This window comes from Sorex araneus, chromosome 1 (genome assembly GCF_027595985.1).
Source record: "Sorex araneus isolate mSorAra2 chromosome 1, mSorAra2.pri, whole genome shotgun sequence".
In the NCBI taxonomy this organism is placed as follows: Eukaryota; Metazoa; Chordata; class Mammalia; order Eulipotyphla; family Soricidae; genus Sorex; species Sorex araneus.
In genome coordinates, this window is record NC_073302.1 from 230,365,434 (window position 1) to 230,390,343 (window position 24,910).

A 24,910-nucleotide genomic window follows, 5' to 3' on the forward strand; every position below is an offset into this window, starting at 1 on the left:
ATGACTATTATTCTAAACATAGCTGAATTTAGAAATTCAGAATGCTTTCCATGTAAACAGTCTATACTATCTTTGCCTATTTTGTTTCAATTATCATGTTCTGTGAGAAAGAAACACTTGATGACATTTGTTCTAAAGAAGTTGTACCACACCAAAAACATTTGTTATAACATCTGATACGCCTTACTACAAATGAGTAGTTATCAGAACTACCTGACTTGTTTGTTTTCATTTGTTTTGGGGTCATATTCAGCAGTGTTCAGGGGCTACTCCCTACTGGGAACTCAGGGGTTGCTCCTGGCAGTGCTAAGGGTCTGATGCCAGGATCAAACCTGGACCTCCACATGCCAAGCCTGCATTCCTGCCCACTGAGCAATTGCCTGGCCCAGAACTGCTTGACTATTGATGGGAATCAAAAGGAATATATTTCCTTATGTTCAAAGACTTTCTTCTTGGTAAGATTCCAATACAAAATCTGTTTATAAAGGAAATATTTTCCTTTTGAAGATATAATGTTTTGGAAAGAATAATTTTTTCAGAAAGATATTTTTGTTTATTTGCTTTGGAGCTATACTTGGTGGTGCTCAGGGCTTATTCCTGATTCTGCTCAGGGCTCACTCCTTGTACGGTCGAGGGACCATTTGGGATGCTGTGGATCAAACCCAGGTCAACTCATACAAGGCAAATGCCCTACCTGCTGTATCGGTCCAGTCCTGATGAAAGAATTTTTAAACACAAAGTTTCATCCCCTCTGCTTAAAATTACATATCACATTTTATGAGATTATCAGTGTTTTCATGATTAGCTGAACCTGACCAAACTAAACTGAATATCAAAAAAATCTCTTTTTATTGTCTTTGTCCTTCACCATTTTGTTGCCCAGTTTTTCAGAGTAAGAGGCTTATTTATTTTTATAGTTTATCTAGACAATCCTTTGAAATATCTGACACATCCATGTGTTTCACCCAAGGAATATATTGAGTACCCAATCTGAAATACCAGAACTCATGGTCACTTCTTCTGGAGGTAGTGTTTCTTTTTGTGGCTGGTTAGGATCATAATTCTTCACATCCAAAAGCCTCCTTTCTCTGACAGATTCCCATACAAAATCAGGGCTCGTAATGTGCATGTGGTTCTTCAGGGTGGACTTTAGGAGGTGCTGACTGAGGACATCCATGCAGTCTATGATGACATGTGTGCACTGAGGTGAAAGAATTGATTAATTCTGCTTTAGTAAGAAGCAAATTTAAATCATTTGTTTTTGTGCTATTATTTTCACTCTGTTTGAAGACAATCTGTAACAACTTCTCTCAGATTTCTAAAACTGGAAAACAGCATCATGTCCTGTCCTCTACAAGTTAAGGAAATCAGTAGTTTTAAAGAGTGTGATGATGGGGCACCATGACAGATGAATTTAACCAAGCAGAATTTTCCAAATTTTCACTACTATAAACAATAGGGACCACATATCTTCACGTACAACCTTCAAATGTGTTTATTTCCTTACAAAAGTGAGAGGTTCAAAGAGTATTCATTATTTATTTAAAATTTTAATGTTCATTTGTTTTGAATAAAAATAACAGAAATAGAATAGATGGAAACAGAATAAAGTACTGTAGAATACATAAAAAGCAAAAAGTGATAATGAGTTAACTTATTCCCTACCACTGTTCTCTACCCTTTCCTCCAGACATTCCTGTGATTTTTTTTCCTCACATGTCCCTCAGAACTATTTTAACACTGATAAAACACATATCAGAACACTAACCATTTTTGCATACCACAAATGGCAGCATACTAAACACATTTTGGATTTTGGGGGCAGGCAAGGGGAAAGAACATCACTGTGCTCAGGGCTTAGTCCTGACTTTGTGATCAGGGATCCCTCCTGGCAGTGCTGAGGGGGTCCTATGTAGTGCTAGAGATAAAGCCCAGGGTGGCTTCCACAAAGCAAAGCACTTCATCTCCTGTACTGTCTCTCTGGTGATATATGCTGGGTGATCATTCCTTATCATTGCCCACTGCACTTCCTAATAGCTATTGTGCACATTTCAGGTAAAAGGTTGTGCTTGCAACATGTGAGAGTTTCAAAAACAGAGACCAGGTTCACGTTCTCTACCCAGAAAATCAAGTGAGCAATTACTTCAGGCAAGAATTATTCCTCCACCCACAGAAACAGTGAGGGTGCAGTTCTGCAGAGCAAAATTCGTATACATGGCTGCCTTAATGGGATATAGACAGGGATTTCTATTTCTGATATTCATAGGCAAAGCATTAAATGTCGGAGAGAAGCTGACATTCTGAGGGAGCTGAACATGCTTACTGGACTAATCGGGCTAATCAAGCCGACTGGATTCAACCCCCCAGTAACCAACCAGACTCAGCATGCAGATCAGATTCAACCCCCAAAAATCAATCAGACTCAACATGCAGTTCCAATAACCAATCAGGCTCACCATGCAGGCTGGGTTCAGTCCTACAGCCTCAGGAGGGGCAATGGGCAGAGCAAACACTGCTTTGGAGGTCCTGGCTCATGACTTATTTTACTGGCTGACTTATTTTACTTCTGACAGGGCAGTTAAAAAAAAGAGGTTTGCCCAAATTTTGGTTATTTCCAAAATTTCATCTATCTGTGCAATGCTATCCGTAAACCCTCAGGCCCTCAGTTTGAAAGAAAAGCAGCTTCCCTGAACTTTAACTAAATCAAACTGGTGTCCAAGCTAGCACAGCTCATTTTCCCTGCTCTTTCCCTGGTTCCCTACAAGGCACATGGGCACATGTCATTTGAGTGCTGCCATCTCAGTGAGTGACTAGATTTGTATGAAATGTGGGAGTTTTGCACTTTAACTTTTCTCCTTTAAAAACAGATTTGGCTGGTGGGAAGTTATTTCTATTCCTGACACTGGCTGGGCTGGAGTGCTACTAGACACTCAGGACTCTGCTCACAGACACAAGGAGAAGGTGGGCTTTTCTCTCTATTCTCACATTGCCCTGGTCCACACCCCTTAATGCACTCTGTTTGTCATAGCAGGAATTTGGAAATACCTGAGAGTTCAGTGAAAGGGAAAAATTGCCACCATTTTCCTTGATGTCAGTTTGTAGCTTTTTCTTCTGGTCACGGGATAGGTGCTTGACTTTCAAACAGAAGGTACAATTTGCGAAGATTCCCACAGCCATCCTGCAGAGGTGAGGGAAAGAATGCTTCAAGTCAGAGTTTGTAAGTGACCAAGTAGGTGACAAATGCACCTGACAGTTGCACTTCGGGCAAATTAGCATTGTTATTGGTGCTAATCCTCCAGACACAACCCACTGGGGGCCCCTGTCAACAACAGGCCCCAGGATGTGGTGCTCTGGAGATAACTGGGCCCTTGGCAGGCTTGGGGCTCCAGGGCGGCACCAGGGATACTCAGGAGGCCTGTGGTGCCAGGGGTCAGACCCAGGTCAGGCACCTCAAACCCCGCTACTGACACCTTGACCAAATGCCCTATAAAGGGAGGAGAGGTGGGTAAAGAAATTCCTATGGAGCAATAAACCCCCACAAACAGCTAAAAAAAATCCTTGGGAAAATGAAGATGGGAGGCATCACTTTCCTTAACTTCAAACTGTACTACAAAGCAGTAGTAATTAAAACAGCATGGGATTGGAATAAAGACAGACTCAAAGATCAATGGAATAGATTTGAATCTCCCAATACTGACCCTCAAATACAAGATCACTTAATCTTTGATAGCACGGTAGCACTGTCATCCCATTTTTCATCTATTTGCTCAAGCGGGCACCAGTAACATTTCCATTGTGAGACTTGTTACTGTTTTTGGCATATCGAATATGCCATGGATAGCTTGCCAGGCTCTGCCGTGCGGGCAGGATACTCTCAGTAGCTTGCCGGGCTCTCCAAGAGGGACAGAGGAATCGAACCTGGGTCGGCCACATGCAAGGCAAATGCCCTATCTGCTGTGCTATCACAAGAAATATGAAGTGAAGCGAGAAAAAGCCTCTTCGACAAGTGATGCTGGGAAAACTGGGCAGCTATTTGCAAATAAGTGAACTCAGACCTCTTTTTAACACCAGGCACAAAAGTAAGATCAAAATGGATTAAAGATCCCAATATCAGACCTTAATTCATAAGGAACATGGAGGAGAATGTCGGCAGAACTATTCATGACACAAGCTAAAGGTATCTTCAAAGATGAAACACCACTGACCAAGCAACTGGAAGCAAAGATAAACAAATGGGACTATATTAAACTAAGAAGCTTCGGCACCTCAAAAGACAGTGACCAAGATACAAAGAGAGAATGGGAAAAATTATTTACCCAATACCCATCTCATAAGGGTATACCAAGATATATAAGGCACTAGTAGAACTCTACAAGAAAAAAAATTCAACCCCATCAAAAAATGGGGAGAAGATATGAACAGAAATTTCCTCAAAGAAGAAATATAAATGGCCAATGGTGGTGGAGCAATAGCACAGCGGGTAGTTGTCTTGCACACAGCCAACCTGGGTTTAATTCCCAACATCCCATATGGTCTGCTAAGCACTGCCAGGGGTAATTCCTAAGTGCAGAGCCAGGAGTAATCCCTGTGCATGGCCGGGTGTGACCCAAAAAAACAAAAACAAACAAACAAACAAGAAAAAAAAGAAATATAAACAGCCAAAAGACACATGAAAAAATACTCCATATTGCTAATCATCAGGGAAATGCAAATGGAAACAACAGCAGCAAGGTATCATCTCACACCATGGATACTGGCACACATCAAAAAGAACAAGAACAACCAGTGCTGGTGTGGATGTGGGGAGAAAGGGACTCTCCATTGTTGGTGGGAATGCTGACTGGTCCAGCCTTTTTTGAAAACAATATGAGCATACCTCAAAAAGCTATAAGTTAAGCTTCCGTACGACCCAGCAATACGCTCCTGGGAATATACCTTGGGGGCTCAAAAACACACAGCAGAAAAACCATCTGCACTTCTATGTTCATTGCAGCACTATTCACAACAGCCAGAATCTGGAAACAACCTGAGTGCCCAAGAACAGATGACTGGATAAAGAAATTATGGTATATCTACACAGTGGAATACTATGCAGCCACCAGGGAAAATGAAGTCATGAAATTCACATATAAATGTGTGGACATGGAGAGTATCATGTCGAGTGAAATGAGTCAGAGGGAGAGGGATAGACATAGAATAATTGGACTCATTTGTGGAATATTAAAAAAAATAGTATGAGGGGGCTGGAGCAATAGCACAGCAGGTAGGGCGTTTGCTTTGCATGCGGCCAACCGAGGTTCGAATCCCAGCATCCCATATGGTCCCCTGAGCACTGCCAGGGGTAATTCCTGAGTGCAGAGCCAGAAGTAACCCCTATGCATTGCCGGGTGTGACCCAAAAAGAAAAAAAAACAGTATGAGACTAATACCCAAGGGCAGTAGGAAAAAGGGCTAGCAGGAATTGTTCACTGTTCAAAGCCTGCCACAAGTTGTGGTCCAGGGAGGGCATCTAGGACAGAGAAGAAATCACTATGACAAAGAGAGCTGTAAATAATCACTCTGGACAAGAATTGAGTGCTGAAAGTAGGTAAGGGGACAAACATGATAATCTTTCAGTACTATATTGCAAACCATAATGCCCAAAAGGAGAGACAATGATAGAGAGATAGAGAGAGAGGAAGATAGAGAGAGACAGAGAGAGAGAGGAAGGGGTAGGGGGGATTGGAGATATTGGTGGTGGGAGATGTACACTGATGAAGAGATGGGTGATGGAACATTGCATCACTGAAACCCAATCATGAACAACTTTGTAACTGTGTATTCACAGTGATTCAATAAAAAAAAGAAGGGGGAGTGATAGTATAGTAGGTAAAGCAATTGCCCTGCATGCAGCCAACCCAGATATGATGCTCAGCATCCCAGATGGTCCCCCAAGCACCACCAGGAGTAACCCCTGAGCATCACCAGGTGTGATCCAGTACCCTCCCCCAAAATAAGATACTATAACCAGCCACAGAGATGGCAGAACAAGTAGGACACTTGACTAAAACAAAACAAAAAAAAAGGATACTGCAATCATGATCACCAGCAAAATGGAATACTTCCTTAATTTTCAGTTTGTGTTCAAAATTAAAAATATAAAATATAGGGGCTGGAGCAATAGCACAGCGAGTAGGGTGTTTGCCTTGCACGTGGCCAACCCAGGTTCGATTCCCAGCATCCCATATGGTCCCCTGAGCACTGCCAGGGGTGATTCCTGAGTGCAGAGCCAGGAGTAACCCCTGTGCATGGCCAGGTATGACCCAAAAAGCAAATATATACATATATATAAAATATAGATGCATATTGCTTTAAATGGAAAGAGCCTACCAGGAGAGATCCCCAGTGCAGAGCCAGGACTAAGCTCAGCACAGCCAGATGTGGCACCCCTCAAAAATTTCATCTTCAGATAGCTACATGTGAAAAACAAAATGAGACCAGTATTTAGCACCATTCACAGAACTTAAAGTAGATGAAGGCTACTAGATTAGGTCAGAATCTATAAACTACATTGAAGAATACATAGTCCAGACTCCAAAGGAAATGGTCCTCAGAGGGGTCTTCAATAAGCTGACCACAGAGGAATAGACAATAAAACCAAAAATTAACAAATGGGATGACATCTAATTTTAAAATTTTTCCATGAAGAAAGAAACTCAAAATTAAGACACCCTACTGAATGGCAGAAAGGTTCTGTATACAATACATCACATAAAGGGCTAATATCCAAGATCTATGGATATCAAAGCTCAACAGCAAAATTAAAAAAATAAAATCTAATAAACCAAGGGTATTGACAGACACTGGTGAAGGGATTGGTGTTGGAACATTATATGCCTAAAATCCAATCATAAATAACTTTGTAATTTCATGGTGACTAAAACTTAATAATTTTTTTAAATACCCAAACTGAGAAAAAATTCCAACAATTCTACCCAAAATTGGGAAAAGTAGATGAACAGAGATATCCCCAAATAAGACATCCACATGCTAGTAGGCATATTAAAACTAGTAGTAGTCATGGTCATTTATTAGGTGCAAATGCAAATAAAAACAAGTGAGAATTGCATATACCAAAAAGTCTGGAAACTGCCAATGTTGGCAGGGGGAGAGGGAACCTTCATCCACAGTTGGTGGGAATGGTCTCTGGTTTAATCCCTATGAGAAGCAACATGAAAATTTTTGAAAACCTAAGAATAAAGGAGCTAGAAAGATAGTACAGTAGGTGTGGCACTTGCCTTGGACAGTGTTGGGCCCAGCTCAATCCCCTGCACCACACACAGTCCCCCAAGTACTTCCAGGAGTATGCCCTGAGCTTAGATTCAGGAGTACACCCTGAGCTCTGCCAGGTATGGCAAAAAAGCAAACAAACAAAAGGTAGAATAGAATCAACTCTCATATGAACCAGAGATAACCATACTTTGGCATCTCAAACAAAAACACTTACTCAAAAGGATATATGCACACATATATATTCACATACATATGTTCATTATAGATTTATTATAATATACAAGAGATGGAAACAACCCCAATGTCAACTATGGATGGATGGATCAAGAAACTAAGGTAAATAGGGGCTGGATCAATAGCACAGTGGGTAGCGTATTTGCCTTGCACACAGCCGACCCAGGCTGATTCCCAGCATTCCATATGGTCCCCCAGCACTGTCAGCAGTAATTCCTGAGTGTATGAGCCAGAAGTAACCCCTGTGCATCACTGGGTGTGACCCAAAAGGAAAAAAAAAAGAAACTAAGGCAAATACACCAAATGGAATATCATGCAGCTATAAGAAAATTTTGCAATTTGCTGCTACGTGATGGAACCAGAAGGTATCATGCTGAGTTAAGTCAGTTAGAAGAAGAGGGGCTGACAGAACAATCCCTCTCAGAAGTTAGATATAAAGAAACATAGTTTTTCTTCTTTTTTTTTTCTTTTTGGGTCACACCCAGCGATGCACAGGGGTTACTCCTGGCTTAGAACTCAGGAATTACTCCTGGCGGTGCTCAGGGGACCATATGGGATGCTGGGAATCGAACCCGGGTCGGCCGCGTACAAGGCAAACACCCTACCTGCTGTGCTATTGCTCCAGCCCCAAGAAACATAGTAAAGGCGCAACAAATGGCAAAGGCAATATATTAGAGTTAGTCACAGAACTGATTTTTCCCTGGGGAAACAGAGAGAGGGATTCCTAGGACACTGGTGTAGGGATGCGGCACTAACAGTGGTGTCATTTTGGAATAATGTATGTTTAAAATTATCATCTACAGTACTGTAAATCACAGTGCCTCAATAAATAAAGGGGGAATGGCATTTGTAATTAAATTTGAATTTCCCCTCTTTTGGGGAGGTGGAGAATATTTGAGCCATTTCCAGCAGTGCTCAGGGCTTACTTCTGGCTCTGTGCTCATGAATCACTCCTGGGAGGGCTCAGGGGACCAGATGCAGTTCAAGGTAGCAAAGCAGGCTGGCTGCACACAAGGCAATATCCTAAGCCCTGTATTATCTCTCCAGCCTCTAAAGTTCAAATTTCTCATCATGACTCATGGCCTGGTCCCTTTCACCGGCCTCATCTTGCACTTCCCTCCCTTTTGCCTTTGCCACACTGGCTTTTCCTTCAGGTTGTCAACAAGCAAACAAAACAACAATACATTTTGGACTGGAAATGAAATACAAAGGTAATGCACTTGCCATGCACGTGGCGCACCCTGGTTCAATCCCCTACACCATACAGCCTGGTGTGTCCCAATCTCCCCTCCAATCCCTTCCCCAAACAGGCACGTTCCCTGCCGCCTGGCACATACTGTTCCTTCTCCCTAGAGCCCTTCTCTTTTCTCCAACCCACATGTGTAAACAAAAAGCCAATTTGTAGTAGAATCTGACCAACAAAGAGGGGTTCCCATTTTTTTCTTATGAGGTCTAGTTAATGAAGTTTCTTGATTTAACTGTGCCCTCCATAATGTTAACACTTTTTGTTGATTGTACTTTATTTATTTATTTGTTTGTTTGTTTGTTCATTTATTTATTTATTTATTTATTGCTTTTTGGGTCACACCCAGCAATGCACAGGGGTCACTCCTGGCTCATGCACTCAGGAATTACTCCTGGCGGTGCTCGGGGGACCATATGGGATGCTGGGATTCGAACCTGGGTTGGCCGCGTGCAAGGCAAATGCCCTACCCGCTGTGCTATCACTCCAGCCCCTGTTGATTGTACTTTATATTCAAATGGTTATTTAGCATTTGCTTCTATCTGGGAGTGATAATGACTTTGTGAAGGGTATTCACCATGGTATTTAAATTAGTCTATCTTGCTCTTAATCTTTGAAGTTAAAAACAAAACAAAACAAAAGCAGGTGCTTGCCTTGCATGGGCTCACCAGAGTTCAATCCCTGACACCCCTATGGTTCTCTAAGCCTTATCAGGAGTGATTTCTGAGTGCAGAGTCAGGAGTAAGCATTGCAGGGTGTGAACCACCCCCCTTCCCCCCCAAAAAAGTAGTTTCTACTTAGAATTCTAAAAAATCTAGAACTGTATCTTATCAACAAAACTCAAATTCTAAAAATTACATTAATCTTTTGTTTTGTTTTCCTTTTTATTCTAGCTTTCTTTTTCTTTTGGGGGAGATGGGGGCAGTGGCTATACCTGGCAGTGCTCAGGGCTTACTCATGGAGAGGGCTGGGGGACTCTACGGGGTGCCAGGAATAGAACCCACAGCCTTGCAAGGCAAGTGCTTTACCCGCTGGAAAGCACTGGAACGCACTTCCAGCCCTGTCCTAGGATTTTATTCCTAGCACATGTATATTGTAATGCACTATACTGTCAAACTTTAAATCATTCTATACTCACAATAGCTATCTTACATTTTATTTCACCATTTTATCCTTAAGCATTCCTGAAAAACATTTTTCACAGAGGTGAAGGGGTTCAGAAAAAAAGTCCTTTAAGGTGAAGTCAGGTAAGAACCAAGTGACTTCAGAGGCAAAGTTTTACATCTCCCTTCATCACCCAGAAGAATTTATATTAGGGCTCTTGTCAGAAATGAGAGTCATTATCAGAAAGAAATTTTGATGACATACCTGATGCTATGGCAACCATTTAGTTCCCGGGCTGTAGTGATATTACAGGGATTAAGGCACTTGCCCGAATACAGAAAATTTTCCATCCTTACAGTAACTATAAATGATCTATTCCTTTTTTTGTTGGGAAAATTTAATTACTTTTAAATTTTGGTATCTGGAACACAACAGTGATGCTGTGTTCTTTATATCTTTGTTTGCACCTTTATATCTTTATTTGCAGTTCCATCATCAGTCTTAAAAATTGTAACAAATGGGGCTGGAGCGATAGCACAGCGGGTAGGGCGTTTGACTTGCATGCGGCCAACCCAAGTTCAATTCCCAGCATCCCATATGATCCCCTGAGCACGGCCAGGGGTAATTCCTGAATGCAGAGCCAGGAGTAACCCCTGAGCATCGCCGGGTGTGACCCAAAAAAGCAAAAAAAAAAAAAAAAAGTAACAAAGTCCTTAACAATACTGTCAATGTAACTGGGGTGGTGATGGGGAGTGGGGAGATGGGGGATTGTTTTTGAGCCACACCCGGTGCTCTGTGCTCAGGAATCACCTCTGGCAGTGCTCATAGATCACATGGGTTACCAGTGACCAACAAAACCCAAGTTGTTCATCACTGTCACTGTAATCCCGTTGCTCACCGATTTGCTCGAGTGGGCGCCAGTAACGTCTTCATTTGTCCCTGTTGAGTGCTGGCGTAGCCCAATGGTGTCTGCTCACTCCAGGAACACAAAGAGTATACTGTTGCTACTGTTTTTGGCATATCAAATAAGTCACAGGTAGCTTGCCAGGCTTTGCCGGGAGTTGATCATGTGCAAGGTCTTACCCCTGTACATTTCTCTGGCCCCTGTGTCTATGTAATTTTTATTCTTCATAAATTAGATTACTTTTCAGTTTTAGCTTAAATTATATTATTTTTTAGTTTTGCTTAAATATCCTGATACATTATTAGATTTTCTAACACATTAAAAATATTATTTGATCTTTCTAAAAATAGCCTCTCTCTCCCCCAAAGTAAATCAACCATTCTGAAGAAATTTAAGCAACAGCTACAGTGATAAAAATCTTCAAAAAAAAAAAAGATAAAAATCTTCAAGATTCTTATAGTGGTACACAACTTAGTTCATTTATCTATAATAAATCAATCATTCAGTTGTACAATTGAAATGGGTAAAATTAAAGGCAAGAAAATCATACCAAGAAAGTTGTTTATGTGTGTTCTGGTCTGCTTTTGACCACACTCAGAGTTACTCAGGGGTTATTTCTGGCCATGGTCTGCACATGGCCTTTAAGTCAACATCCAGAAACAACCCTGCTATTAATAATTTGGTATCAGTTACTTTCTTATATTATCTTTAATGAACTATTTTTCTAAAAGAGAATTATGCAATATTCCATTTTTAATTTTATAGGCGGTCTCTCTTATCTAAGTTTCAACTTTCCCAATGTCACTTATTATCCTTTAATATATCTGAGTAACTATATAAGTTTTGCGTTATTTAACTTTTCCCCAAGTCATTAAATATTTGGTTATTATTATAAATACACTTCAAGTAAAATGAGTTTTTGTTGTTGTTTTGTTTTGGGGTCACACCCAGCGGTGCTCAGGGGTTACTCCTGCCTCTACACTCAGAGATCAGTCCTTGGTGGGGGCTGGGAGGATCAGATGGGTCGGGGTGGGGGATTAAATCTGGGTAGGCAACTTGCATGGCAAACTCCCTACAAGGAAACAGTGCTGCACCACTGCTGTGGCCCTCAAGTCAAATATCTGTAGATATATTTGGGGCCAAATAGATGGTGAGAGGTGGAATTTTTTTTTTTCTTTTTGAGTCACACCGGACGATGCACAGGGGTTACTCCTGGTTTGCACTCAGGAATTACTCCTGGTGGTGCTCAGGGAACCATATGGGATGCTGGGAATCAAACCCAGGCAGGCCGGGTGCAAGGCAAACGCCCTACCTGCTGTGCTATCTCTCCAGCCCCAAGAGGTGGAATTTTTTCAGGGCAGTTTTTAGGCTTCAGAGAGTGTGTGTGTGTGTGTGTGTGTGTGTGTGTGTGTGTGTGTGTGTGTGTGTGTGTGTGTGTGTGTGTGTGCGCGCGCGCGCACGCGCGCGCGCGCGCACAAATTTGTCTAACAAAGATGCCAGAAAAAAGAGAGAGAAGTGGGGGGACAGGGAGAGGAAGCGATAAAGGGAGAGAGGGAGGCACAGGGGAGGGGGGTAAGAGACGTGCCTTGCACACCAACCCCATGGACCTCGGTACACCCCTAAACCAAAATAATAAGTTGACTGGTACATTTTCTGTCCAACAATTGTTCTGTTTCTATTTGGGGGTACTTAAGGTTCACGCCTGATACTCAGGGACTCCACACTAGCATCTGGGTCTCCTGTTCATCTTTCCGACCCCCTTCTGACCAATCTCATCCCCAACACCCGGTGTTAAGTGGGTTGGATACAAACGTTCTGGGAGAGGGTGCCTCCCGGGGTCCCCCGCGTCCCCGGAGTCAGCTGTGGCCTGGGCAGCCCCGAGACCCGCGACCCTTGACTCTGGGGCGTGCGCCTGCCCCGATGGCCCTAGCAGACAATGCTCGGCAGGCCTGGGGCCCTCACGCGGCCTGGGTTCGAGCCCGCCACGCCACGGGCGCTTCAGGGCCCGGCCGGCCCGGAACCCCACTCGGTCCGCGGCGGCCACTCCACGGCGCCCCTGAGCTCGGGCGGGGCCACATGCTCTGGGCAGGCTCCCCGCACCCGGAAGCCCGCACCCCGCACCCCACACCGCGCACCTGCACTCCGCACCCCACACCCTGCACCCCGCACCTGCCCGGACTCCTGTGCCCCGGGACGCCCCGCCGCCACGCCGGGTTCCTCCCCTCAGGCAGGGCTGGCAGCGCCTAGCCCAGAGCCGAAGGCGGTGAGTCACCAGAACCCCTGATCCCCGTGACTCGCCACCTTTACACCGAGTTCCCTGTTATGTCGGGGTTTCAGTCCCAGGGTAGTCACCAAAGCATGTGTGCGCGTGTGTGTGCGTGTATATGCATGCGTATTCGTGTGTACGCGTGTATGTGCGCGTGTGTGTGTATGTGCATGTGTTTACATGTGTGCGCCTGTGTGTGCGTGTGTATGCGTGCGTGTATATGCGTGTGTATTCGTGTGTGCGCGCGTGCATGTATGCGTCCGTGTGTGAGTGTGTGTGTGTGTGCAAAACTCCCTTCGAAACCCGATTTCCAGGAGGCAGACAGGCTCTCCTCTCCCCACTGTCCGAATTCCTCAATAAAACGATTTCACTTTGGGACGACGCCCCGGTTTTTGGCATCTTAGAAGCAAGAAACAATCGAGGCCTCTGCAACCTGCTCGTCTACCCAGTGTGCGGTGGCGCGGGGGACCTCGGGGTGTGGGCGCGACTCCTGGGACCCTGCTCCCCTTCTCCCGGGCCCCTGCTCTCCCTCTCCCAGGACCCTGCGCCCTCTCTCCCGGGCCCGGGCGAGACCTTGCCGAGGTCCGCAAGGCCCCTGGCACCCGGAGCTGTGGCTCCCGCAGGACGCGCCCCTGGGCGGGGACAGGCTTAGTCGCGACGGTCTGGGCCCCAAGGTGCCCACGCACCTGGCAGGCGACGCGGCCGCCCGAACAGCTGCCGGCGCTGCGGGTGACGGTCCCGGATCTGGGCGCTGCGGGTGACGGTCTCGGCTCTGGGCGCTGCGGGTGACAGTCTCGGCTCTGGGCGCTGCGGGTGACGGTCCTCCAGGAAGCACTCCGGGGCGGCGCCTTCCGAGCCTGGAACCCGTCTCCCTTCCCCGCGCTTCCGGATTCCGGGCCGACCCTTGTGCTGGGCGGAACCGGCTCTGCCCGCCAGCCCCGGCATCCACGGCCACGCCGGAACCGCACACTGGGCGCAGCCGGGCGGGGGCGCGGGTCCCAACGGGAGTCCGCCGCAGGCCGGGGCTTCGGGGCTCCTGCCGGGCTGCGCGGGGGGGAGGGCGGGGAGTCAGGGCGGGGAGTCGGGGCGGGCTCGGACGCAGGCGGTGCCCGCCGCCGGGACGCGGCGCCTCTCGGGCGAGCCGAAGAGGCTTAGCGATTTAACCGCGAAAGCCTCCGAGTGAAACACAAGCCGTCACGTTTCCCTCGAGTCTGGGCACCCAGAGCGCTAACGTGCGGGGTGGGGTGTCACTGCGCGCGGCCCCTGGACCAGGGCCAGTCCATCGCCTCCTCCACCCCCCACCGCCCACTTCGGGGCAAATCCAGTTCTGAAAGCAAAGGCCAAGGCTTCGTCACTTTGTATACCGCCTAGTCCCCGCTGTGCGTTTCTGTTTGCCATAGGTGAGTCAGATCAGCCAGGATTCATTCCCTCAAGTGCCAGCCAAGGAACAGCAGAGTCTCATTTTAGAATCAAGTGGCACACCACTGCGTACCCGTACCACACCCTCGTTATCGTCCTTCTGTCTGGATATGTGGGGTGTTTCCATATCTTGGTTATTGTACTTGGCACTGAAATGAACATTGGTGTGCCCATAGCTTTTCGAATTCATGTGTATACATTTTGTGTCCTTGGGAGAGATATCAAGAAGTTTTATATGATCACTGGATCATATAAAAGCTCTACTTTTACTTTTTTGGGTGGGGGCTGGGCCACAGCAGAAGGTACTGAGGACCTGGCCCTCCTGGCTCTGAGCTCAGGAGCAACCCCTGGCTGTGCACAGGGTACCATAAGCGATACTGCTGTAGCACCAGCTACATACAGAGTGAGTGTCTGACTTCCCTTTGCTGCCTCCAAACTTCCATTTTTTATAAAGAAGTTCCATACTGTTTTTCATAGAGGTTAAAGCAAACATTTCTACCGACAGTGAGTGGTTACTTTTTCCACACATCCCCACCAACACTGGTTGTTTAGAGTCTTTCTGATCTGTGCCTTACTGGTGTGAGATGATATCTCTTTGTTCTAGTTGCATTTCCCTGGTAACAGGTGAATCAACAAAGGATGTGAAAAACTTGTACATCAAAAACTGTAAGTTAATATGAAAGAATAAAAGAGGACACCAGGAAATAAAAAAATTAGTCCATGTTCATGGATTGGAAGAATTAGCATTGTTAAAATGAAGATCCTACCCAAAGCATTATACAGATTTAGTGCAATTTTCATCAAAATATTGATGACATTGTTCAAGAATTTAGAACAAATGCTATAAAAAATTGTAGGTAGTCATAAAACTTCCCAAATGGACAAAGCATTTCTGAGGGAAAAGAAGATGGACAGTGGGCTGGAGCGATAGCACAGCGGGTAGGGCGTTTGCCTTGCACGCGGCCGACCCGGGTTCAATTCCCAGCATCCTATATGGTCCCCTGAGCAGCACCAGGGGTAATTCCTGAGTGCAGAGCCAGGAGTAACCCCTGTGCATTGCCGGGTGTGACCTAAAAAGAAAAAAAAGAAGATGGACAGTATAACATTCCCTGGTTTTAAATCATACCATAAGGAGATATGATCCAGAGCCGCGGCTCGAGAAACAGACCCTCTGTTCCTAAAGACTTTGATCAAGAGGTCTTCTAACCCATTTTGTCACCCAGAGCGGCTTCTTGCAGCTATGCATCTAGATTGAACTGAGCTAAAATTTCAGAAACCAAAAACCACACACGAACTCAGAGTCTTCACTCTCAGCAATGCAAAGAAATTATTAAATGATGCCTTTTCAGCATGCCTGATTGTTGGGGGAAAATTCCAAACAATAATAGTGAGTTCTCTATTGAAATATTGAATGTATTCAAAGTATAGAGAGAATAAAGGGAAGATCATTAGCTACTTAGGTGGGGGATGGGGAGGGGGTATATTGGGGTTCTCGGTGGTGGAACATATGCACTGGTGAAGGGATGAGGGTTTAATCAGTATATGCTTGAGACTTAAACCTGAAAGCTTTGTAATTTTTTTCACGGTAATTCAATAAAATAAAAACTTAATAAAAAATCATACTATAAGGCTATAGCAATTTTTAAAAAAGCAAAACAAAAAAACAAAAGGGCTAAAGGACTGGAGCAATAGTACAACACATAGGGTTAGATCTCCAGCATCCCAGGTTAGTTGTACAATGGATAGCCTGGGTTAGATCTCCAGCATCCCAAATGGTCCCTTCAGCCTTCCAGGAATGATTCCTGAGAAGAGCAGAGCCAGAAATAAGCCCTGAGTACTGCCAGGTGTCGCTCCCCCCAAAAAAAAAAAAAAGAAGAAGAAGAAGGAAGAAGAAGGAAGAGGAGGAGGAGAGGAGGAGGAAAAAGAGAAAGAAGAAGGAGGAAGAGAAGGAAAAGGAAAAGGAAGAAGAGGAGAAGAAGAAGAGGAAGAGAAGTCTGGAGAGAGTACAGTAGGGAAAGTATTTGCCTTGCATTCCACCCACCTCGTTTGATCCTCTGCAACTCATTTGTCCCTTGAATCCCACGAGGAGTGATTCCTGAGTGCAGAGCTAGGAGTAAGACCTGAGCAGAGCCAGATGTGGTCCAAGAACTAAATAGTAGCACTGTAGCACTGTCGTCCCATTGTTCATCGATTTGCTCGAGCGGGCACCAGTAATGTCTCCATTGTGAGATTTGTTGTTACTGTTTGGCATATCGAATATGCCACGGGTAGCTTGCCAGGCTCTGCCGTAGGCTTCAACAACAACAATTCAAGAACTAAATAAAACAATTAATCTATAGCAATTAAAATGGTTTGTACTGGAATAACAATAGACTCTCAGACCAACAGAATGTAATTCAAAACCCGGGATTAGCTTTCAGATATATGGGCAATTAATTTATGACCAAGGAGCTGCATACATGAAGTAGGACGAGAAACCTTTTAAATAGATGGATGTTGGGAAAATTGTATTCCTACATGCAAGAAGGAAAAAAGAAATTTGACTCATATCTCACATCATGCAAAATGGTGACCTCAGGATGTCCTTAATGACCTTAGGATAAGGCACCAGAGTGATAGTGCGTGCAGTGGGTTGGATATTTGCCTTTCATGTGGCAGATCAACCAGAGTTTCACTTGTGTCACTTGTATCACTGTCATCCTGTTGCTCATTGATTTGCTCAAGCGGGCACCAGTAACATCTTCATTTGTCCCTGTCACATGCTAGTGTAGCCAAATGGTGTCTTCTCGATCCAGGAACATGAAGAGCTTCAAACCGTTCATTCAGGGACTTGACGAAGAAGTCTAACCATCTTGTAGGTGAATGCCAGGCATTCTTTTGATGTCCCGTGGAATCCAGTCGGTAACAGTTCTAGTCCAGCAGTCGTCTCCAAATCACATTACGTGTCTAGCCCATCTGATTTTCGATACCTTGGCAAATGAGGCAGCGTCCCTGATTCTCGATTGTCAATGGAGGTCAGAACACCGGATTCCTTCTCTCACTTGAGTGAAACATGATATTCCAATCATAGCTCTTCCGATTCCTCTTTGGGATACCCAAATAGCGTTCTCATCCTGTTTTCATAGGGCCCAGGTCTCTGAGGCATATGTTAGTGTAGGAAGAATGGTAGAGTTGAAAAGATGTGCCCAGAGCCAGAGGTTCTCATCCTCTTAACCACTTATTTGACACTGTTGAAGGCATTCCACGCTGCTCTCTTCCTCCTGCGCAGCTCAGGTGCCAGGTCGTTCATCATGTTGAGTTCTCGATCAGGTACACATAACTGCTGCATTCAGAGATTTTAGTTCCATGGAGAGCAAATGGAACGTCAGGAACTAGTCCGTTTCTATGAACATTGTCTTTGTGAGATACAGCTGCAGTCCGACCTTTCCACACTCACGGTCAAAGTCGGGCAGCATTCATGCCACTTGGCTAATGTTTGGTGTTATTAGAATGATATCATCAGTAAAGTGGAGGTGGTGTAGTTGCCAACTGTCTATCTTCACTCCCTTCCCATTCCAGTCGTCACATGATGTTCTCAAGGGTGGCACTGAAGAGTTTCGGTGAAATGGTGTCACCCAGAACCCCTCTTTATGTCAATGATCACTTCCTTGTAGAATGGTGAGATCCTGGTGGTGAATCCGTAATACAGCTCATGGAGGATCTTGATGTATAAAGTTTGAATGCCCTGTTTGGCTAGGGCTTCAATGACTGCTTCAGTCTCAGCAGAATCAAAGGCCTTCTTTAAATCGATTAACGTTAGACAGAGCGGCATCTTGAACTCCTGTGGAACTTCAATAAGCTTGGTCACGATATGGATATGGTTAGTCATATCCTTTTCGGAACCTGCCTTGCTTGCATGGTTGTCCTTCGTCTAGCGTTCTGCCAATCCTATTCAGGGTGACTCGAGTGAATAGCTTTTAGATGACAGACAAGCAGGGTATGATTCTCAAAACTCCATATGGTTCCCTAGCACTGCCAGGAGTGATCCCTCAGTACAGAGCAAGGAGTAAGCCCTGAGCACTGCTATATGTGGCCCTTTCCCCAAATAGACCTCAGGATTAGGTCAGAATCAATAAGACACATGGAGGAGAACACAAGTATAGATTTATAGATCTTGGAATAGCCCTTTTTCTGGTTATGGTGCATAAATATTTTCTCCAACTTAAAAGTCTATCTTTTCATTTTAGTCCAAAAATTTTTTAGTTTGATCTCATTTCACTTTCTTATTTTTTGGTTGTCTTTGCCAAAAATAAAGTCAAATCACTAAAAATATCTCAGAGGTCTATCTATATCCTTCTGAACAGAAGAGCTATGCAAAATCGAAGGGATTTTGTTTGCTTGCTGGGCCACACTCATCCTTGCTGACTATTCTTGACTCTGTACCGGTTCCTCCAGGTTCGGAGGGTTGCTTCCAACACTGGCCAGATGAAACTCAACCACCTTAACCCTTATACTATCTCTCTGGCCATCACCTATGACCAAGTTAAAGGTTACAGTTTTGGAAAAGTTGAGACTGTAAACAAGTTTTATATATATATATATGTATATGTATTAAGTATCATATTGCTAATAAATCTGTTCTCTCTCTCAAAGATAATTTTTAAAAGATTTTCAGAGTGTTCAAATGTGGAATATAAAATAACAGATTGGGAGACTAATACCCAAAAATAGTAGAAATAAATACCAGGAGGTTAGCTCCATGGTTTAGAAGCTGGCCTCACATGCTGAGGGAGAGGACAGCTCAGATAGAGAAGGAAACACCAGGTAAAGAGTGTTCTGAGGACCCGCTCACGATGGGAGATATGTACTGAAAGTAGACTATAGACCAAACATGATGGCCACTCAATACAATTGCAAATTACAACACCCAGAAGGAGAGAGAGAACAAAAGGGAATGCCCTGCCACAGAGCCAGGGGTGGGGGGCTCAAGGGGAGGATAGGGTGGGGGTGGTGGGAGGGATACTGGGATTATTGGTGGTGGAGAATGGGTACTGGTGGAGGGATAGGTGCTCGATCATTGTGTGTGACTGGAACGCAAGCACAAAAGTTTATAACTCTGTAATTATACCTCCCGGTGATCCACTAATTTAAAAAAATGAAGATTTTTAGAGTTTTAAGGCTATGGTAGTGTCCCTAACTATGTATGTAAAAAATACATCTGCCACAGCATCTCATAAAATAACCAGGATTTGTGCTCAGAGATCACTTCCTGGCAGGCCAGTAATTGAATCTGGGTCAGCTGATGTGGAGGAGCACTACAATAAAACCAGCTGTCACCTTTGATTCTGTTCAGAAGAAATAGTCAGGTTGCAAAGAAAGAAGGAAACACAGTGGCTTGTGCGGGAGCAAGAAATCTCAGCATTTTGGAACAAAGGGCTCCTGGGCCTTTGAATCAAGTGCGGTCTGCCTTTCCCTCCACCCTCTTTTTTTCTTTTTTTGCTTTTTGGGTCACACCTGGTGATGCACAGGGTTACTCCTGACTCTGCCCTCAGGAATTACTCCTAGTGGTGCTAAGGGGACAGTATGAGATGCTGGGAGTCAAACCCAGGTCGGCCACATGCAAGGCAAACACCCTACCTGCTGTGCTATCGCTCCAGCCCCTCCCTCCACCCTCTTGCCATGTACACCATTAGTCATTAGTTTGTACAGAGAACAAAGGATAAACTGTTGGCTCAGCTTGGCATCAGAGACACAGGGTGGAAAAGCCTTGAGACTGTGGAAACATTTGCTCTAGCTGGCAGGAGTCTCCCTGCCAAGCTGTTTGTTTTGCTGCCCCTATAATTCTGCTGGTACTTTCTCTAGCAGAATGTTTTCCACTCAGACCTGTGCTCTCTCTAGCAGGATGGTTCTTGATTAAGCTTGAACTTTCCTAGCAGGACTTTTCTGCTTAGGCCTGAACTTTCTTTGAGCTTTCTTTACCCAGGATGCTGCCCATATCTTAGGGGGTGCATTTATGGAATGATTTCCCACAGACCTGGTGTAAGGCAAACGCCTCACCTACTCACTATCTCTCCTACCCCTCTAAACTTCTGAATCACTAGACCTAACACTACTATAAGCTGGGACTAAAACTACAAAAATTAACTTAAAAATGTGTCTGTCCAGGGGACAAGTAGGAAACTGGGGCCATTGGTACTGGGATACAGTCACTGGCAGTGGTGAGATTGAAGTTGGGACCATTGCATATCTGAAACTAAAATTGTCAACAACTTTATACATCACATTGTCTAAATAATAAGAAAATTTTGAAGAAATATATATGCCATTTCAGCGAGGTAAAGACTCAAGATTCATTGAAGGCAAAGTAATGAGAAAGAAAAAAAAGTCTCAGATACTGAATGCTACAGGCAAATGGACAGGGAGGGACCAAAGGAGTTTTCACAAAAAATAATAGCAAGATACGATTTAAAGTTATCAAGTCACCAGTCCTGAAGTAGCTTGAAGGCATGAAGACATCAAGCAACCAGAGAAACTGAGGCACCAGCCAGAGAAAAGGAGATCGCCTTAGGAAAGGAGAAGCTCCCAGAAGATCATGAAAGAGCCTATCAGAGATCTCTTCCCTTTGGCTACATCCTAACAACAAAGTCCCAGGTGGAATATTTGGGTGAATCCCTACTATGAGACCATCTCTGTGAAGGCAAGTGGGACAATCTACATCTGGAGATTTGCCCAGCCTCAATCTGAGATGTGTACTAATGGCTTTTTTCCTTCTGGAGGTGCTCTTGTTCTCGCTCTCTTTTTTTTTTTTTTTTTTTTAATTTTATTGAATCACCATGTGGAGGGTTACATAGTTCTCAGGATTATGTCAGTTATACAATACTCAAACACCCTTCCCTTCACCAGTGCCCATCTTCCATCACCAACCCCCCCAGTATACCTGCCGCCCCCTCACCTCCCCAGTCCCCACCCTTGTAAGTGATGTTTCACTTCGTTTACGCCTTATCTCGATTACATTCCATGTTTCAACACACAACTCACTACCGTTGTTGGGGTTTCCCCCAAAAAAGAAAAAGACAGTCCTATTGCCAAGGAGGCATTTGATAGTTCTCCACTGCTAAGAATATAGAGATATTAAGTCCCGCTGTTTGTTACATAACTTTTCTTTTTCCCCCTTGCCCCGCGCCACCGAGTTCACGCCTGTTTAGTAATCGCCACGCTGCCTGACAAGGGAAATAAAAAACGAAAACCGAAAAGGATGGTTATTTCCCGTCATCAGCAGGCGTGGGGCTCTGGCTTAGTTGATAGACTAGTAGAGTGTCTGCAAGCAGTTTCTGGAACCGAAGGTCTTGCGCTGGTATCGGCTCCGGCTCAAGATTCCACCAGCATCCCACTGTTCCATGTACATAATTTTTCCCCTTATATCCCATTCCCACGCCACCAGGTCTGTTTGCTTAATGGACATCACACTATGTTTGACACCACGCCGCATTTCTTCCCGAGAAAGAAGGATATTTCTTCTCAGCCGGTGTGGGGATATAGCTTAGTTCAGTCTAGAGAGATGGCTACCACTTTGATTGCCTTCAATATTTCAGCAACAGACTTACTATTCTTGTTAGGATCTCCCACAAAAGTCCGACCCATTAAAATGGAACCATTACATATTGCTGATGCTAAGATGACATTAGGTCGCGCGGCCGCTAGTGCGGCCGAGCAGTTTTGGGTTTCTGTATAAAGTCCAGGGAAAGTACAACCAGAAATAACATCACTACAAACTTTTACCCTTTTATGGTGCTCATAAGATGGAGAAACCTAGAGAGAGGCTCGGCGTCTCCATTTTGCGCTCAGAAAGCCTCGGCCCCTGCGCTGTGCTCGGGAGGAAGAGTTGAGAGAGAGAGGTTAAAAGAATTGGGATGCCCGGTTCCCACTGTTTCAGCCCGCTGTGGGGTCTCCGATCGCGTGCCGGAATTAGTTCAGTGGGCTGCTTGGAGTCCAAGGGTGCTTCCTTGGGCTCTTCCATCATGCTCTCTCCGAGGCAGGGTCCAAAAGCGCTCTTGTTCTCTCTTGAACACGTCTCTCCCCTTTCTTTTTCCCTCTTTCACTACTTTCCTCTCTCTAAATTTCTCAAAATAATATTGTTTTGCTTCACTATTCACCCACTCCTGAAATTCTGCAAGGGAAGGTGGCATTCCTGAAAAACGTGAGCAAAGGAGCTAGAGCAATAGCATTTTCACTAGCAGTGAATGAGGGTTCCTTTTCTGCCACAGCCCTGACAGCATTGACTGTTTCCAGTCTTTTAAAGACTGTTTCTAGTCTTTAGCATTCTCACTAGTGTGAGATGATATTTCATTGTTATTCTGACTTGCATTTCTCTAATAATAAATGATGATGAGCATTTTTTCATATGTTCATGAGCATTTGTTCATGAGCATTTGTTCATGTTCTTTCCCTGTTTTGTGGATGGAGTTGTTTTTTCTATTTTTCTATAGTTGAGCTTTGTGAATGCTTTATCTTTGTGAGTTCTTTATCTGATATATTGTGTGCAAAATTTTTCTCCCATTCAGTAGGGTTCTTTCTATTTTAGCTTGAGTTTCTTTTGCCATGCAAATACTTTCTTTCTTTCTTTCTTTCTTTTTTTTTTTTTTTTTTTTTTTGCTTTTTGGGTCACACCCAGCGATGCACAGGGAATACTCCTCGCTCTGCACTTAGGAATTACCCCTGGTGGTGCTCAGGGGACCATATGGGATGCTGGGATTCGAACCTGGGTTGGCCCCGTGCAAGGCAAATACCCTACCCGCTGTGCTATTGCTCCAGCCCATGTCATGCAAATACTTTTAATTTGATGTCATCCCATTTCTTTGTTTTTGGTTGTCTTGGCTTCTGTAGTCAGCTCATTGAAAACACCTCTGAGATTTATTTCCTGGAGAGTGCGGCCTATGTTTTTCTTAATGTAGTTTATGGATTCTGGCCTAATCTCAAGGTCTTTAATCCACTATCAATTTACTTTTACAAATGGTGTAAGATATAGATCAAGTGTTTTTTTTTTCTTTCTATTTGGGTCACACCAAATAATGCTCAGAGGTTACTCCTGACTCTGCACTCAAAAATTACTCCAGGTGGTACTCCGGGGACTGTATGATATGCTGGGGATTTAACCTGGGACAGCCAAGTGTAAGGCAAATGCCCTACCTGCTGTACTGTTGCTCCAACCCCGTGTTTTTTGGTTTGTTTCCTTTTTTTAAAAAAGGTAGCTATCCAGTTTTCTCAACACCACTTTTGTAGAGACTTTTCTGACGTCTCTTAAGGTACTTAGGTTTTTAGTTATAGATTAATTAACCATAAATACAAAGATTTATCTCAGCAGCCTCAATTCTATTTCACTGATCTTCAAGTCTATCTTTATTCCAGTATCATTTATAACTTTGTAAAAGAATTCAGAGTCAGAAAATGCAGTATCGGGGCTGGAGCGATAGCACAGCGGGTAGGGCGTTTGCCTTGCACGTGGCCGACCCGGGTTCGAATCCCAGCATCCCATATGGTCCCCTGAGCACTGCCAGGGGTGATTCCTGAGTGCATGAGCCAGGAGTGACCCCTGTGCATCGCCGGGTGTGACCCAAAAAGCAAAAAAAAAAAAAATGCAGTATCTCCCATCTTTTTTTCTAATCATTACTTTGGCAATTCGGGAAGTTTAATGGTTCCAATCAAATTTCAGTAGTTTGTTTTAGGTCCCTGAGGAACATCATTGGAAACTTAATAGGGATTGTTCTGAATGTGCATAATGCTTCGGGTAGAAAGGTCATTTCAACAATGTTGATTTTTCCAATCCATAATTGAACAGGGAATATTTTTTCCTGAAAAATATTTCTTTCAGTAGTGATTAAAATTTTAACTATAAAAGCCTTTCATTTCATTTGTTAAGTTGATTACTAGGTATTTGATGTTCCTAAACACTATTTTGCAAGGGGTTGTAATTTTCTTTCTTTTTTTTTAGCTCATTATTTTCATATGGAAATAGCACAAATTAAAAAAAATTGGGGGCTGGAGAGATAGCACAGCGGTTAGGGTGTTTGCCTTGCACATGGCCGACCTGGGTTCAATTCCCAGTGTCCCATATGGTCCCCCGAGTACCATCAGAAGTAATTCCTGAGTGCAGAGCCAGGAGTAAGCCCTGAGCATTGCCGGGTGTGACCCAAAATTTAAAAAAAGCAAAAGAAAATTTTTTTAAAATTATTTTTATTAAAAACACCAGGCTGGAGTGATAGCACTGCGGGGAGGGCCTTGCACATGGCTGACTTGGGTTCGATTTTTCCGTATTCTCTCGGAGAGCCTGGCAAGCTACCGAGAGTATCTCGCCCACACAGCAGAGCCTGGCAAGCTACTCATGGGATATTTGGTATGCCAAAAATGGTAACAAGAAGTCTCATAATGGAGACGTTTCTGGTGCCCTCTCGAGCAAATAGGTGAGCAACGGATAACAGTGATGACAGTGAAGA

At 44.3% G+C, this 24,910-nt stretch overlaps 1 protein-coding gene across 2 annotated transcripts in view; it reads right to left on the reverse strand.

The window, feature by feature from the left end:
* The window catches only part of PARP4 (poly(ADP-ribose) polymerase family member 4), a 96,142-nt gene extending 82,094 nt beyond the window's left edge, over window positions 1–14,048 (reverse strand). For both annotated transcript variants that reach the window (XM_055139998.1, XM_055139995.1), the window contains exons 1-3: window positions 13,709–14,048; window positions 3,046–3,178; window positions 1,000–1,201 (exon numbers count right to left, since the gene is read on the reverse strand). In XM_055139998.1, coding sequence (XP_054995973.1) covers window positions 1,000–1,201; window positions 3,046–3,177 — 334 coding nt within the window. In that variant the 5' untranslated portion in view covers window position 3,178; window positions 13,709–14,048. The remainder of the gene's footprint in view (window positions 1–999; window positions 1,202–3,045; window positions 3,179–13,708) is intronic.
* Between the last annotated feature and the right edge of the window lie 10,862 nt (window positions 14,049–24,910).